Genomic DNA, 16217 nt, shown 5'->3' on the forward strand with positions numbered 1-16217 from the left:
CAGGAATCACTGGAGATTAAAAGAGATCAGCGGAGCTGTAACTATTTGCTGGGTCTGGGTCCCATTTGCTATGCATACACAGTAAAACCACATAGACTTTAATGGAGCTGAGAGACAGATCAGTCCATGGGATTCTATGCAGGCAACACAAAGCAGAACAAACGCTAATAGCAAGAAAACATTATGGCGGAAGTTGGAATATACAGTAGATGATTATACAGTACTGTGTGAGTATACAGTAGAGGAGGGATGGATCAGCATAGAGGAAGGAGGGAAAGGATGGGAAAATGTTGTGTAAAGGTTCCCTTATATGGTACGTTAAAATAATCATAAGGCAAATATAAATGTGTTTTTCAATATATTGCATGACAATTCTTCTAACAATAAATGAATGAAATTTTCTAAACCCTAAACATATTTTCTAAATTTTTAAATGTATAATACAGCAGTTAAGATTTAATAAGCTGGATGTTTCCTAAAATATATGCAAATAATTTATTGCCTGGCAATTTGTGAAGACCCCCTCCTAATTTCTCATAGTCCACATATCACATGGCCATCATTGCAGATAAATAATTGAGGTCCCCTTCAAACTATTTTGTTCGATGGAACTCTCTCCAGCCTTGTCTCCGAATCTCTCTTCTTAACAATGCTGCTATCACTGGACCCCAACATCCTAGTAAAATTTCTGCACCCTTTAATCTGAACCTCCCTGCCTAGATAGATAGATAGATAGATAGATAGATAGATAGATAGATAGGTAGATTTCAAAAACATGCAGTTTGGTTAATTGTCCCCCCCCCCCCAAATTGACCTTAGGCTGTGGTAATGACATATGACTATGGCTATGTACACACATTATCATATATATATATATATATATATATATATATATAAATTTATATAATTATCATCCTCTCTCGACTTCACTTTCATTACAATCGTTCGTCGTCCATTGTCTGTGGATCCGCCAGGACAGTCATTCAGACCATGGACGAAGAGTGTTGTACACATGCCAGACTCTCATCCGATATCGGCCCTGAGCCAATTATGGAACGAGAACATTTGCACATGTGTACCTAGCCTATGACATTAGATTGTGAGTCCCTTTGAGGGACAGCTAGTGACATGACTATGAACTTTGTAAAGCGCTGCATAATATTTCGGTGCTACATAAATACTGGCTAATAATAAAATCACTAAATTACTTCGAACATCTGCTTGTTCATGTAAGGTAAATCCTGCTGGTGACAACATATTACCAGCTAAATGTACTGAATGATTAAACTATGTAGAAAATTTCCAAATGGCTGAAAATTGCAAGCCAGAGTACCACTTAAAAATAAAATGCTTTCTCTGCATACCTCAGAATGTAAACGTTCTTGAAAAGTCAAGTAGCAAAAATTGATTAAGACTGAAGTAAGAAATACTTTCATAGCACGTGAACAATGAGGGAATATCAGCTCTTTTTGTATCAGTAAGAGATTTAAAAGTTTTAGTATCTGTATTTTAATTTTGTCTCTGATATAGATCTTTTTACTATGTAACAATTACATTAAAGATGACAATACACTTTGCACCTGTGGAGCTTCATCAGAAGAAGAATACACTTATCACTACATGAAAGTTTATTCAAGGTGTGGTCTATTCTCTGCTACTTTATAATGAATGAAGTGTGGCCCCTTCCCCCTTGAATCTCCTCCCTGTCCATAGAGTAAATACAGTGGGCAGGATCAACTGGAGGGAGGAGAGCAGTGTCCCTACCCTGTACTCAATATAAATTCTCTGCTCAGTGTAACTCTGAATATCCAGCAGCTCTGTGCCAGTGGTCTGTTCATACCTCTGTCCACATCCAAACTGCAACCATGAGTTTCTCCACTGCTTCCTATGCCTCCCTTAGATCCAATCGCCCCTTTTCCTATGGCCCTCAGTTTGTAGGAGGCAGCAGTGCTGCCAGTGTCCATGCTGGGGCGGGGGGCTCAGGCTCCCGGATCTCTGTGTCCAGGATGACTACAGTGGGCTCAGGATTTGGTGGAGGCTCTAGTGCAGTAGCATCTGGAGTGGGTCTCCTAGGAGGTGTCCAGAATGAGAAGGAGACCATGCAAGACCTCAATGACCGCCTGGCATCCTACCTGGAGAGGGTACGCAGCCTGGAAACAGCCAATCAACAGCTGGAGCTGCAAATTCGCCAGCATATGGAAAAGAAAGGACCCACCAGGGACTGGAGTCCATACTTCAAAACTGTGGAGGACCTGCGTAAACAGGTGAGCACCCCCTAAGTTACAAATATTTTATACTTTTTGTTTCACAAAATATATAAAATCGTATAATAAAATCATTTGATAAACTAATAAATTAACAAAATATTATACAAACATATATATGTATTATAGGCGAGTGAAAATTCTTAAATTAAAACTAAATAAAATAGTCACTACATTTGTAAATAACTCACAAATATTCGTAAAAGTTTTTTTTTTATCAATCCATATTATTATTTACTATCATGTATGCTAACTTTGTGGTTTGTGTTGTTAAAATGGGTTGATCCCGATTGCAGTATGGTAAAACTGCGAAAAGGTACTCTTATATTAATTGCTTTGGGTTTTGGCACAGCATTGATTTTTAAGTGGGTAAATGAGTTTTACACTAACCGTACAATTTTACATAGGTGAATATTGTTTTATTTTAGTGCTGTAATAAATACTTTTGCTGGTCTTTTACAGAAACAGTTCCCCATAATAAGTAACCAAAACATATAATAAAAAACTAGCAATAAAAACAGTTTGTGGCTGAAACAACTTTACACAAAAATCTGTTTTTTAAATGTATTTGTTTATCTTTTATGTAAAACCCCATACCGTGTTCCTTGAATGGTGGAGATAACCGGTATGAATCAACTTCAGTAACTTCTCAGTAGGATTCAGAATAGTTAAAGTTATAAAATGGGTGTGGGCAGGATGGAGTTAAGCGGATTCTCTTCCTGGCTGCCCCGTGGAGCTGCAAACAAATCATTAGTGAGATACAAAGAACTTCTCATTGGATTTATGAAAAATACTTTTAAGTTGTCTTGTAGAGTTTGTGTGATAGCTGGTAATAGTTTACAACTGTGGTAAGTGCCACAGTAGTTTATATTAAAGATAGACAAGTTACTCTTGGAACTAAAGGGCCCAGCAAACCTGCAGAGTAAAACTACAGCAATAATGCAAAAGTTTCTGAAGCTCTAAAAAAATAATTGTGCTTGGATAAGAGGTCACTGGGACTGGAATATAATATAGTATTTTATTAGGGTTATTAATGTATTAACATTTATTAAAATTAAAATTGCTTAACTAGCACAATTAGGTTATTTGATGAGCAATAGGGACCCCCAGCAACCCGTTAGAAATTACCATTTTTATTATTCTGGCCTGTCCATACTGAATTCTTCCTTGTAATCAATGCACCCGGCTGATTAAAAAAAATGTGAATTAAATAACTAATAATTAAATATTAATAATGTCACTGAAATACTTCTTGAATTTGTGTGTCTTTAGATCTAACCACTCTTTTTTTTTTCACTTGTTTTAGATATTGGATAGTACTTTGGATAACTCTCAGCTAGTCCTGCAGATTGACAATGCCCGCCTTGCTGCTGACGACTTCAGAGTAAAGTAAGTCTTTGTATTCTCTCTGAAGGTGAACACAGAGAAGCTATCTTGTCCTGTATATAATTACACTGCCTAGCTTACAGGAATGATTTGTTTATATGTCACTGATAAATTAGGCCATGACAGCATGAAATGTGCTGTCACAGCTGAGCAGAATTCCATCCGCTGTCAAAATAGAAAAAAGCAACAGGAGAATTTGAAGGAAATTTGACCCATGGCCTGATCTCCTATTTTATTTTAACTCCAGGTATGAATCTGAGTTGGCTATTCGTCTGTCTGTGGAGACAGATATTGGTGGATTGCGCAAAGTCATTGATGATACCAATGTCTCCAGACTCAATTTGGAGAATGAGATTGAATCCCTGAAAGAAGAGCTGATCTTCCTTAAGAAATCACATGGTGATGTAAGTAAAGTTAACAGATTAAAGAGGTGTATATGTTGACGTTGAAAATAAAGAATAGTAATAAATCAAAAGGGAACCCTAAAATAAGGGTCCTAATATCTAAATATCTACAATATAATATTTTGCTGAAGACTCAGTCTGGCACCTAAAATGTACTGTGATGATGAGGGTGAGTTGGAGTGAATAACAAATTTTTCTAATTAATTATTTTTCTTTTGTGTCTTTGAAGGAGGTCAAGGAACTCCAGGCCCAAATTGCTGGCTCTGCAGTAACAGTGGAGGTAGATGCTCCCAAAACTCAAGACCTTGGCAAGATCATGTCAGAAATCCGGGCACAATATGATGTATTGGCACAGAAGAACCGTGAAGATGCGGAAAAATGGTACCAGACAAAGGTATGGAAGTGTTAAAAAAATCTGAAAAGTAATCTATACCACAAACATTTAATTATATCTCCTTTGAGGGATATTTAGTTTATTCCAGAGTTGCCATGTAAGGCATGAGAAATTTTTTAAGCATTTAAAGTGTGATAAGCATCTGGCATTGGATATGGTATAGCAGATTTGTTTTTTCGTTTTACAGGTTGAGGAGCACACTGTACAGGTCACACAGGATTCAGAGGCACTTCATTCTGCAAAGACAACAGTTACAGAGCTGCGTCGCAATCTGCAGTCTCTAGAGATTGAACTGGAAACCCTACGCAACCAGGTAATGGGATGTTTAATATAATGATTATCAACTGTGCATAACCTGCTTTGTACTAAACATGAGTACTTTCACTCCACAGAAACTCAGCCTTGAAGGTTCCCTCCGTGACACAGAAAATCGTTATGCTATGGAACTGGAAATACTTAGTGCCCAAGTCCAGGCGCTTGAGGCAGAGTTGGCACAAATACGCAATGACTGCCAGAGGCAGCAACACGAGTACCAGGCCCTGCTCAACACCAAGCAAAGGCTAGAATCTGAAATCCAGACATACAGACGTCTCCTTGATGGAGATGATTTTAGGTAAATGTTTAATATTTTGCAAATTTTATTAAATGGGCCAGCACTTTTGCAGTATTTGAATTCACAAAAGTTTTTTTAAATTGCTATTATATCAAGTAAAAAATTGAATTACAATAATCTTACGTTGGTTACCCACAAAGTGATTTCCGAAGGTAATTATGTGCAAGTATGTTATAGTCTAATAAAATCCTAAGGTTTATGTAAGCCAACGTGTACAAGTTATACTAATTTTTCATAACCGTTCCAATTGAACAAATAATACCCAAGCAGTATGCAAGACCTCCAAAAAAATGTTTGTATTCTGAAAATCTTTCATGAAAATTCCTTTTTTTTATTTGTAGCCTCCAAGATGCCCTCTCAGCGTCAACCACACAGACGGTAAAGAAAGTCATCACAACGACACAGAAGATTATAGACGGAAAAGTTGTTTCAGAAAGCAACGACACACATGTCATTCAGTCCTAAATGATACAACAATTGCCTGGAAATACCTCTTTTCATATCAAGTGCATTTAAATAAAGAATCCAGGTTTTCCATACCTTTGTGTATTGTCCTATTTCTTTAATTCAATTGGAGTACAGCATAAAACATTTCAATGGTGACTTTTTTTTAAAGGTCTTAAGCCGCATACACACATGCAATATTAGTCGTTGGAAAGGATCTTTCACGATCCTTTCCAACAACTATTACTGAATGATGCATGAATGAGTGCTGTACATACAGCAGCGTTCTGCTCTATGCAGAGGGAAGGGGGAGAACGATGGAGCGGCACCCTGCTGCGGACTTTCCCCTTTCCCTTGCATTATGATCCTTAGTCGTCCCATCATCCGTGGAACCACCAGGACGGTCTTTCGGATGATGGACGACGGGCACTGTACACACGAAAGATTCTCACCTGATATCGGCCCTGAGCCAATTAACGGGCGAGAACGGTTGGACGTGTGTACGTAGCTTTGGAATATTAACAGCTCAGGTTGGACAGTGGATTTTTTCTGTGGGTGGATATCATATCATCACATAAACTAAACAAATTCTTGTCCAATGCTATCAGCAATGGACAGAAGATTCTCCTCTTAGTTTTGTGGAAAATCAAAAATCAATATCCAATTTGGGGTAAATTCCCTTTTGCCAAAACAAGCACTTGTGATTTTCTGAGACTCATTATAAAATGCATTTTAGAAACCACCCAAAAAAGTTACTGGTGAAATTAGGTGCATCCTTTGCTATTGATCTTTAATTAGCAAGTCTAAATACAGCCTATATGCACTGTAAAGGAAAGGAATATTGACCTTTTATTCCTATTTAGTGTTTCGTTTGGAGACTCCTGATTGTAAAAATGAGTGAGAAGGTGTAGAGCAGGGGTTACAAACTCATAAATATCTCTTAATACACAAGTGAAATAGTATGATATTTATGGTGGTCATATACTAGTCAAAATTATGAATAGATTTAATGTAAGACCCCCACCCACCTTCATGCCACATCTCCAGGGCATTGGGTTGAGGTGTTCTGTGGTTCACAAAGGTGAATTAGGCAGGACTGCATTGTATGAATACAACCTTAACTAATGTTCAAGTCACTCTTTTATTTTCTTAGGCATATTAAAAAAAACAACAATTATTAGATTCACATAGTTTACATATGCCAATGCCTCCAGTTCAAGTACCATATCTAATGTATTTGAACAGGGTTCTGCTCAAGAGAAAAAAACACATCAAAAATAAATCATTATATAGTATCGACCATTGGAAAATTATTTTCAGTGATAAAAATTTCCATAGACAATTTTTCTGAAACTCAGTAGAGAATTCTTAATGCAGCAACCAAAAACAAAGGATAATCAGACAAGTTACAGCAAAGTGAGCAGAAAGGAATGGAAAATCCCTTTGACTTCCCTGGCTGCATACCTCCTACAAGTCTGAGACCCAGAAAGAATTGAGATTTTTTGTATACCCGTGTTTCCCCGAAAATAAGACACTGTCTTATATTTTTTTTGGCTCCCAAAAACACACTAGGTCTTATTTTCAGGGGATGTCTTATTTTTCCATGAAGAAGACTACAGTACACATAGGTCTTATTTTCGGGGTAGGTCTTATATTAGGGTAGGTTTACAAAATAGTGCTAGGTCTTACTTTCGGGGTAGGTCTTATTTTCGGGGAAACAGGGTACATATGGATACTAGATGACATTTTCAGAAGAATGTAAACACTTTTTAAGCACTTAGATTCATAAAAGGCCATTTTCAAGCCATCTTTAATGCCATGATGAAAAATGGAGCAAGCCAGGAACTTATACTAAGTGTCCCTATTATGTACAGGACCTTTAGCTGGGGTTTAGTAAATATAATGGTGTTTTAGGCTGCCTACACATGTGGAGTTTTTGTCACTGGAAACAATCTTTTATGATACACACAGCGCCCGTTCTTTTCTATGGGGAGGGTATGGGAAACAACAAGCTCTATGGAGGGGGTATGGGAAACAACGAGCAAGCAGCACCCTGCTGTGCTCTCTTCCCTTGATTTTTGTAGCGGTCATTCCCCATGGGTCGTTCATGACATTGGGAAACCACTGTACACATGTCAGAAACTCACCTGAGACAAACACAACTGTTGCAATTAGGCTAGAATCCTCTGACATGCGTACATTGTCTTACTCTGCTTGTTTTATTTGCACATAGAAGATGTATTAAGAGACCACAATTGAATACAAGAAAATGTGGAGATCCACACCCAAAAATTCCCATGAACTATAAGAAACCCATTAGTGATTCAGATCAGCAATGTCCAGCCACAACTAGGGAAGTTGTTACATATCTAAGCAAGTTCTTGTTCATATTGCTTAGGCTTTAGGTTTTACTTCTTCTGCAACTTTTAATTTAATAAAATGATTGGATCTAAAGTAATTCCAAAAGGAAATTGAACAGCCAACTGATTATAAGCAACTCTCTTCTTGGCTCCTTGATTGGATGTGGAGCAATCAGACATATTGGTAAGTATCAATAGAAAATATGCAAGTTGTGTTCACAAATAATTAAATTAATTATGATTAGAATTGTTTTCACTCTGTAACCAAATATCAGAACAGCAGATTATCTCACACTTGTGTGTGTACTAGACCTAAAATACAATAGCAATTCATTAGCTAGGATAGATAAAAGTAGAAAATGTATACAATTAGAAAAGCTGATTGAAGAAGAACTGCCAGACAGAGGTTTTCAGCAGGATGTATCCAGGACAGGGTGTGTTTCCCAGGAGGAGCTTTGCTGGAAAGCCACATGATTTGACTATTAAGATAAGTCTGGCAGATGAGCATGGAAGAGCAGGTAGGGGAAAGGATTAGAAAGGTAATATCTCAGAAGGACAGTCTAATCCTGTATTTGTTATTTACACAAATGACTGCTTATTATAACAGGATTTTCAGACAATATACACCTGCTGCATTAAGTCAAAGAAATATGAACATGACATCAACCTCCTGAAATTGATTTGTATATTGATGCTGTATATTGTATTGTACGTCTCCTCTGCCATTTTAATGTGATTATACATAAGATCTTTTTATCTGGCACCATAGAGCATTTGTAAAATACCTTATAATGCCTATTGACAAAGTTAGTGTGGTAGAAAAAAGAAAAGCACAGAATAAATGTTGCGCATAACAATTAGTGTTCATTTAGGGTGACAGTAGAAATGAAGGAACACTGTACAGACAGTACAATGCTCTATTTTCCAGTCATCTGTTCTTCTCAATGGAAAGGGGAGTGAGGAGGATGAGCAAGAGGCACCTCAATATTAAACAATAGTGATCAGTCTCAATTTAATAACTTGCCTATTATATGTAATAAGCAGTGTCAGACATAGCCAACAGTGTGTCCCTGTACAGAAATACCCTGAACCCCCCATGCCCACCACCCTCATGCTCTACCTGCCTCCAGCTCCAACCCCCATGCAAAATCTGACACAGAAGCCCATCCACATGTAGAATATCTGGACAGGTAGGACTGTCAATTCTTTCTACCCATCCAGATGCCCTATTCTGGATGTGTTAAGGTTTCATAAAGCAACAGCAAAGCATGAAAACAAGTGTTCCCGTGCTGAACTGTATTGCCTGGACCACCCTCCTGTCAACACAGCTGTGATCCTTTGGTAAGTCCAAAGTCCGCAGGTGGGATGTCTTAAAGGGGTGGCCTATTGCAGGGGTGCATTGCAAAAACATTGCTGCAGGTCTGGTCCTGGCTGTGGGACCTCTGACGGCATAGGAGGGCTCAGGGCCCTTCTGCGGCAGCACACTTTGCACCTCCCTATATCCAACCCTGTTCATGAGCTTTAAACACTAAGAGCTTTACCCTGCCCTAGACCTCTCTCTTTTGCATCCCTCAGACTAATCCTCCTTATTAATATTTTAAATGTATGTCCAGCCAATATTTTTTTCTTGGTTACACTAGGAAAAAAATCTGAAACCCTGTTGTTTTTTTAATTGGCCTCTGTTAGGATGTAGACTGTCCGGTTTTGCTATATTCTGTTTCCTTCAATTGATCCAGTGGCTATTTACAAAGCTCTTCAAGCTCTTCTTGAAGACTTTTCAGCGGTGACTTATCTTACTGACTCATATCGTAAGTCGCTACTAGACTAATGTGTCCAATCAGAAATAATTATATATTTGTAAAACATCAGTTAAAAGACTTTATGAAGTTATGAAAACCTTTGTAAAGTTTGTACATAAAATACAAGCAGACACATTAATAGCAGGTAAAAAGTAGGTCATCCAAAGGTTTTATCATTCACTGAAGAACAATCAAATTCCACCATGTATGATCACCTATAAATATGGGGCTACCATTGCTAGATTTTTTTAATTGCAAGCAACAGGGCCACCAGCCTTATCCTTTGGCGCCTAAAAGTGTAAAATCTTTCTGTTTTGCAGACATATAGAAACCCCAAGACTCAGACTGGGCTCCCGTTTCTTGGATGTAATGTCAGAAACCCCAGCAGACTCCATTCAAATGACATTCTATAGCATCCCAAGGCTACGTAAAATGGTTTGTAAAAAAACATTAGTAGGGACAGAGAAGCTGGAAAACTGGAAACTTAAACTTAAACTTAAGTTTCTTGAAAATGCCAATATTTTGGCAAAATGCATATGGGGTCAATGAAAAGGTGAAATGATTGCAATTTACACAAATGTATTTTTGTGTTTGAAGGTAATATTTTTATTTTAATTACAAAAAATAATGTGTTTGCAGAGGGGTGAGTGCATTTAATAACAGGAAATATTTGTTAGGAGAGGTCTATCTGACTGATCCCGCACTGTGCATCACTACAGTATGACATGCCTTGTTTATTCTCTCCACTCTCCAGCAGTGTCACTCCACTTAGCAGCTTGAAAAATCCCCTGCTTCCCTTTACCTGTGCAGCCATGTTTGGATACCATGTTTGGTGGACTCATTACCTGTATATGACTTCTGGCACTGTTTTCTGGGCTTGGCCCCACTGGAATCTCTTGTATTGTGTTATCTGCAGGCTCCTGGTCCTCTGTCAGAGGCCATTTGAACACAGAAGTCCTGAGACAGCACAGCTAGCCTCCAGAGGCTGAGTGGGGCCTTATTACAAGTGAAGTGTGTGGCGTTGGATTGTGGAAATATTTTCTTGCGAGCAATGGCACCAGCCCAGGGTATTGCAATATTTCTTTTAAATAAAAAAACATGCAACCAAACTTTTGACTAATGGTGATGGGGAATCTAAGGATCACAGATGCAAACTCAGTAATGTATACCGGTATACATTCTTTACTGTCAACTGTGAAAAATACAGAACAATCCCAGGACCCCGATTGCACAGAGGTGTGTGAAAAAAACACTTGTGAAAATAGTTGTGTGCTGTTCAAACTTGATTACGTTTGTACATGGATGGGCCATTAAACAGAAGCAGCACTGAGAAGATACTAACAGGGATGACAAAAGCAGCCATTAAGATAAGAGCCTTAAAGGTGCGTACACACTTCCAATTTTTATCGTTCCAATCGAACGACGAACGATCGATTGGGCAAAAAATCGTTCGTAAAAAAGTAACCAACGACGCCGACAAACGAGGAAAGTCGCTGGAAACGAACGACCGGACCGACGGATCGGATTGGACGACGATCGTTGAACATCGTTCGTGTGTACGGTCGTTCGTTGATCGTCCATGTTCAGAGCATGCGTGATGAACGAACGTCCGTCACTTTCCTGTCGTGCACATAGTTCCTCTATCGCTCAAACGATCGTATCTATTGTGTGTACAATATCTACGAACGATCGTGTCGTTAACTCTATGTGCAGGATCGGTGCTATACGATCGTTCATATATATCGTGCATGAACGCTCGTCGTTCGTTTTCCAACGATAATAATTGGAAGTGTGTATGTAGCTTAAGTCTTTTCCTCAAAACAAAATTTACTCTTGTAAATTTGCCCTCCTATCCCTTCTAGCTACTCCCAGAAGAATAAGAGCTATTATGTGCAAATAAGGAGGGGATTGTGCTAGGCAACAGAGTAGTGCAAAAACATTGCAAGTAAGAATAATTGAAATCTTTGGCTTGTCTGTGACTTTGTCTGCATTTTAAGTGGGTGACAGGATTCCTTTAAGGATAAAACAAACCTACATACTATGGGACTGAGTATACTGCAATTGTGTAACACAGAAATTAGTTTAATATTTATAAATATATTTGGATTTAAAAAACAAAGCAGCAACACCCTGTAAGAGAACACATGTTATACTTTTCTATATTTGGCAAGCAGCTTGTGAAATTTGCACATTCTTTTACAAAGTTATCAGTGGCGCTGCTATCCCTTGGGCACTGAATTTCCTTCTTATTGTATCCTGGAAGTACTGGCCTCTTACAAGATGTTTCTTCTTTGTTTCTGTTAATTCTAACAACAGGGTCCCTTTTAGGTGTATGTAAACCCTAACAATTACCTTCACTTATGTATTTCCTTTTAGTCTCTAACGTGTACCATGTTTTGTTGTTTGTGTTTTTTCTTTAGAGTCATGTTGTGATGCATTTTTTCACTGAACTATAATAAAATGCAGCATCTCTACATTTTTCCCTCAGCACACACCAACACAAGGCACATAAAAAATGTTTTTTTGTAGTGCTCTTGTGTCCTTGCGTTATGACTGTGTTGGGCAATGCTGTACTGTATCTATGGACGAGGAATGTAGCCACCTTTGGACAGCAAAACCTGTGCAGACGGTATTGTCAGATGAACTAGAAGACCTATACTGACTTTATATAAATGAATCATAAACTAATCCTAAACTCCAGCTAATACTTTTAAGTATTACAACATCTGTGTTTCTTTTTTGTTTTGTTTTTTTTGAGTTTTGAGTTGGCCATTACCAACACCCTATTGTTAAATGGTTTGGCCCAAAGTGCTACTTTTGCTGAACAGCTTGGCCTGTTATATTTAAAAAAATGGAAATGCAACTGACAGGCTGCAGCATTTGTGTTAATTTTGGCATAGAAAGAAATAGTTTTCTGATAAATAATTTGATGTGTCAGTGGTTGCTCCTTGTTTGCTAACAATGCTTCTGCAGTAGAACACTTACTCACAAGGCATTTCAATATTTGCAGTCTCATCTGACATCATACTCATTGTGCAAGAGAACAGTCATCATTTTAATAGCATTCCAGTGCCTCTCTGGGCATCCATGTGAGAGGTACTTTGAGGGTGCTTGAAAATGGTTAATAAATCCATGTACCTCTTTGTTAAGCAATGGCTTTATTATGTAAAATCTGTACATAGGTGTATGTGCGCTGTACATCAAACAGGGGTTGCAAATGACAGACAGATACAGACAGATACAGACAGTGACACAGGAGGAGGAGATGACCCTGGCCAGAAGAGCTTACAATCTAAGAGATGTCCATATTAGTAAGATTTACCCATCTAAGTACATCTAAGAGACAGCGCACTTCCTATTTACTTTGATCTTTGTTTAAACAACGAACACAATATTTTGACCTCATTTATTTAGGTCATGTGTTGATTAGCCTTTTTGCATGGTGTTCTTCATTTTTTCTCACCTGGACATCTGATCAGTAACACGCTTCCTGTCTTGGGGTGGCTACATTCACTGTACTGTATCTATAGTCAAGGAATGTAGCCACCTTTGAAAAGCAAAACCTGTCTAGGGGGTATTGTCAGATGAAGACCTATCAACTAGAAGACCTATGCTGACTTTATATAAGTGAATCATAAACTAAACCTTAACTCCAGCTAACAAGGCACGCAATATTTTGACCTAATTTATTCCAAAGTCATGTGATTGGCCTTTTTGCAATTTGCAAATTTTGCTATTGTAGAGAATATTTACACATCACCATGGGTTTGCCACTTCCATGGATTCCAGTAAATCTTGTTTATTTCAATAGTTTAGTCATTAACCACCTGAGCGATAAACCCGACCTTGGTTCGGGTTAAAAAAAATTACAATTATCGATAAACCCGAACTTTTCATTCAGGTCATTCAAAAGTTCGGGTTTATCGATCACTTACCTGGTCCCGCTGCGATCATCTAGCGTCGTGTTCCAGCGTCGTCCTCCAGCATCGTCCTCCAGCGTCGGGTGCCCTCTCCGAGAAGAAGAAGCCGGCGGGCGGAGAAGAAGAAGCCGGCCGGCTTCTTCTTTTCCATCCGTAGCGTGTACGTGTCCCTCGGCGATGACGTCGGCGCGTGTGCGGGAAATTCAAATTGAAACTCATTCAAACACATTTTGTATTGGATTGAATACAAACTCCTGTATCCAATCCAATACAAAATAATTCAAAATAAATACAAAGAATGTAATTGGTAAATTCAAACTCTCATTTTGTATTGGATTGGATACAGGAATTTGTATTCAATCCAATACAAAATGAGAGTTTGAATTTTGTTCTCATTTTGTATTGGATTGAATACAAAGTCCTGCATCCAATCCAATACAAAATAATAGAAAATATATTTATGTGGTTTTGTCTATAGGTATCAGTGTAACGCCCAGCTGGTTAAATTTGGAGGTTTGCCACCAGAAATAAGGAGCAGTTTCTAATGCAATCCGTACCCTTTGCCCTGGTTATTGGAGTCACAAGAGCCAATATTGTGGGTCTAATCTATTAAAGCTCCCCAAAGACTGGAGCTGCTATTGTGGGTGAACCTGGGTGATCCAGCAAACTTGATATTGATTTCAGAAAATCATTTACTACTATTTGCCAAATGTTTTCAATTTTAGACCAAATCAGTTCCAGGTTTGCTGGATCACCTATGATCACCCATGATAGTCTATCTTTTTCAGTCTTGGAGAGCTTTGATAATCTAGAACCTTTGTCCATCTTCCTTATTTTCCAAAGGTGTAAGGCATGCATATGCATCTCTTTGCTCAAACCTGAGCCTATAGCTACCACTTGTACAACTTGACTGATGTATTGAAGAGGCATACACATGATTCACTTATTATTATTATTATTATTTTTATTAATAAACAGGATTTATATAGCGCAAACATATTAGGCATTTACACATTAAATAGGGGTTGCAAATGACAGACGAATACAGACAGTGACACAGGAGAAAAAGATTGCAGGGATCATTCAATTATACAGAAAGTGAAAGGGTGTATGATTAGGATGGAATCAGAAAATGTAATTCAGAAACTAGATGTCAGTACAACTTTATATTTAAATCTTTACATAATTCTGACAAAACAATGACACCAAAGCCCCATTTCACTCAAGTTAAAAGAGAAACTGCAGATGAAGTAACAAAAGGTCAGGTGTGCTAGGTAAACAGGTAATAAATAAATAAATCTTATTGAATTTCATTAAGTGGTCTTTGCATTGTGTGCATTGTGTGACACACAATATTAGACACCAAGATAAGCATCTGAGAAAAAAAAAAAAGTAAGGAAAGAAGTAGGGGGAATGGAATGTTAAACATCCAGAGGGGCTAGAAAATGAACTTCTCTAATTAAATCAGTTTTTGAAGCGGAACAAATGGAGGAAAGTCCTTTGTTACAGAATTAGAATGAAACCACCAAACCTGGTTTTGCTTGTGTGAAATGAGATTACATGAGGTTTGTGTTATATGTTTGCTGTCCCCTAAAATAACAAGTCTCTTTGGCATAGTAAACATTTAAGTTTGATGGACACAAGAGATGTGTTTACCTTATCTGTGTTTATAGAAAAAGACAAAGAAAAAGGAATCCTACATTGATATACTTTGTACCAACATGTATCAAAAAAACCAAACCAAGAGTGGCTCCTTATAAAAGGTTACCAATCTCCTACAACCAGCCTTAAATGGCCATCAGATGGTTTTCAAGAGAAAACAATTTTTCCTTGTCCTTCAAATGACAGATAAATAAATTCATGCTGTAGTCAGAGCACCATTCTGTTCAATGAAGAGGGACAGGGTTAAGCGAGCGCCACCCCACTGTGCTTTCCCCCATTAGAGTGCACAACGGTCAATCCCAATTGGTCGTGTATCTGATGTGTGTATGTAACTTTAGATATACAATATGCATGATACAGTTGTCATCCAATCTAAATGATTTCACTTTGATCGCATGTTTGCATGCTCATTAGTTTGTGTGTGTTAACCACTAATTAGAATGTGAATTGCACAGGGAAAGGATTGAATACCCCCTGGTTGGGTGAACCATCTTGGTAGCATTATTAACAGCATTTGTGAGGCAAATATATTGTTCTGCTAAAGTTCTAATTTCTTACACTAAGCACTAAGCAGTTTCACGTCTATGTTGGGTGCTGGGTCATACTTGACAAGCAGCATGACCAATTTAGGGGTTATGTGATAAATGGTTCATGTACCCACACCCACAATCAGAAGTACTTATACCAGTTTGACCTTTTTCTCCTCACAATAATGTAAAGGTTCTGTTTTATGATTAGAGGAAGTTTTCCCCCCAGACTGAACTTTGCTTTGCCATTTGTGCCAGTATTGAGCTCCCCTTCCCCAGTAAATGGGAGCTGATGGACTTCTGAACACCCATTTTAGAGCCAAATAGGATTATATAAGACTGTCTTGTGGGAACAACTACATCTTAAGACGTGCACGAAGCAATGACTCACTATGGGGAACAGTGGCTGGATTACCTAAACCCAGAACTCCCAACTGCCCTACA

At 38.1% G+C, this 16217-nt stretch overlaps 1 protein-coding gene across 1 annotated transcript; it reads left to right on the forward strand.

Moving 5' to 3' along the window:
- The first annotated feature begins 1798 nt into the window (after positions 1–1798).
- KRT18 (keratin 18) lies at positions 1799–5600 on the forward strand. The gene is made up of 7 exons (XM_072405637.1): positions 1799–2264; positions 3571–3653; positions 3898–4054; positions 4284–4448; positions 4636–4761; positions 4841–5061; positions 5403–5600. Exons 1-7 carry the CDS (start codon positions 1866–1868, stop codon positions 5524–5526), a joined length of 1275 nt encoding a protein of 424 aa, XP_072261738.1. The 5' UTR covers positions 1799–1865; the 3' UTR covers positions 5527–5600.
- The last annotated feature ends 10617 nt before the right edge of the window (positions 5601–16217 follow it).

The sequence above is a fragment of the Pyxicephalus adspersus genome, chromosome 1 (assembly GCF_032062135.1).
Source record: "Pyxicephalus adspersus chromosome 1, UCB_Pads_2.0, whole genome shotgun sequence".
Classification (NCBI taxonomy): domain Eukaryota; kingdom Metazoa; phylum Chordata; class Amphibia; order Anura; family Pyxicephalidae; genus Pyxicephalus; species Pyxicephalus adspersus.

Bases quoted from the DNA above. Each gene is read 5' to 3' on its own strand.
- KRT18 (XM_072405637.1), top strand. From the start codon at position 1,866: ATGAGTTTCTCCACTGCTTCCTATGCCTCCCTTAGATCCAATCGCCCC. The intron at 2,265-3,570 runs GTGAGCACCCCC...CACTTGTTTTAG, and splicing joins TGGAGGACCTGCGTAAACAG to ATATTGGATAGTACTTTGGA. The intron at 4,055-4,283 runs GTAAGTAAAGTT...GTGTCTTTGAAG, and splicing joins TTAAGAAATCACATGGTGAT to GAGGTCAAGGAACTCCAGGC.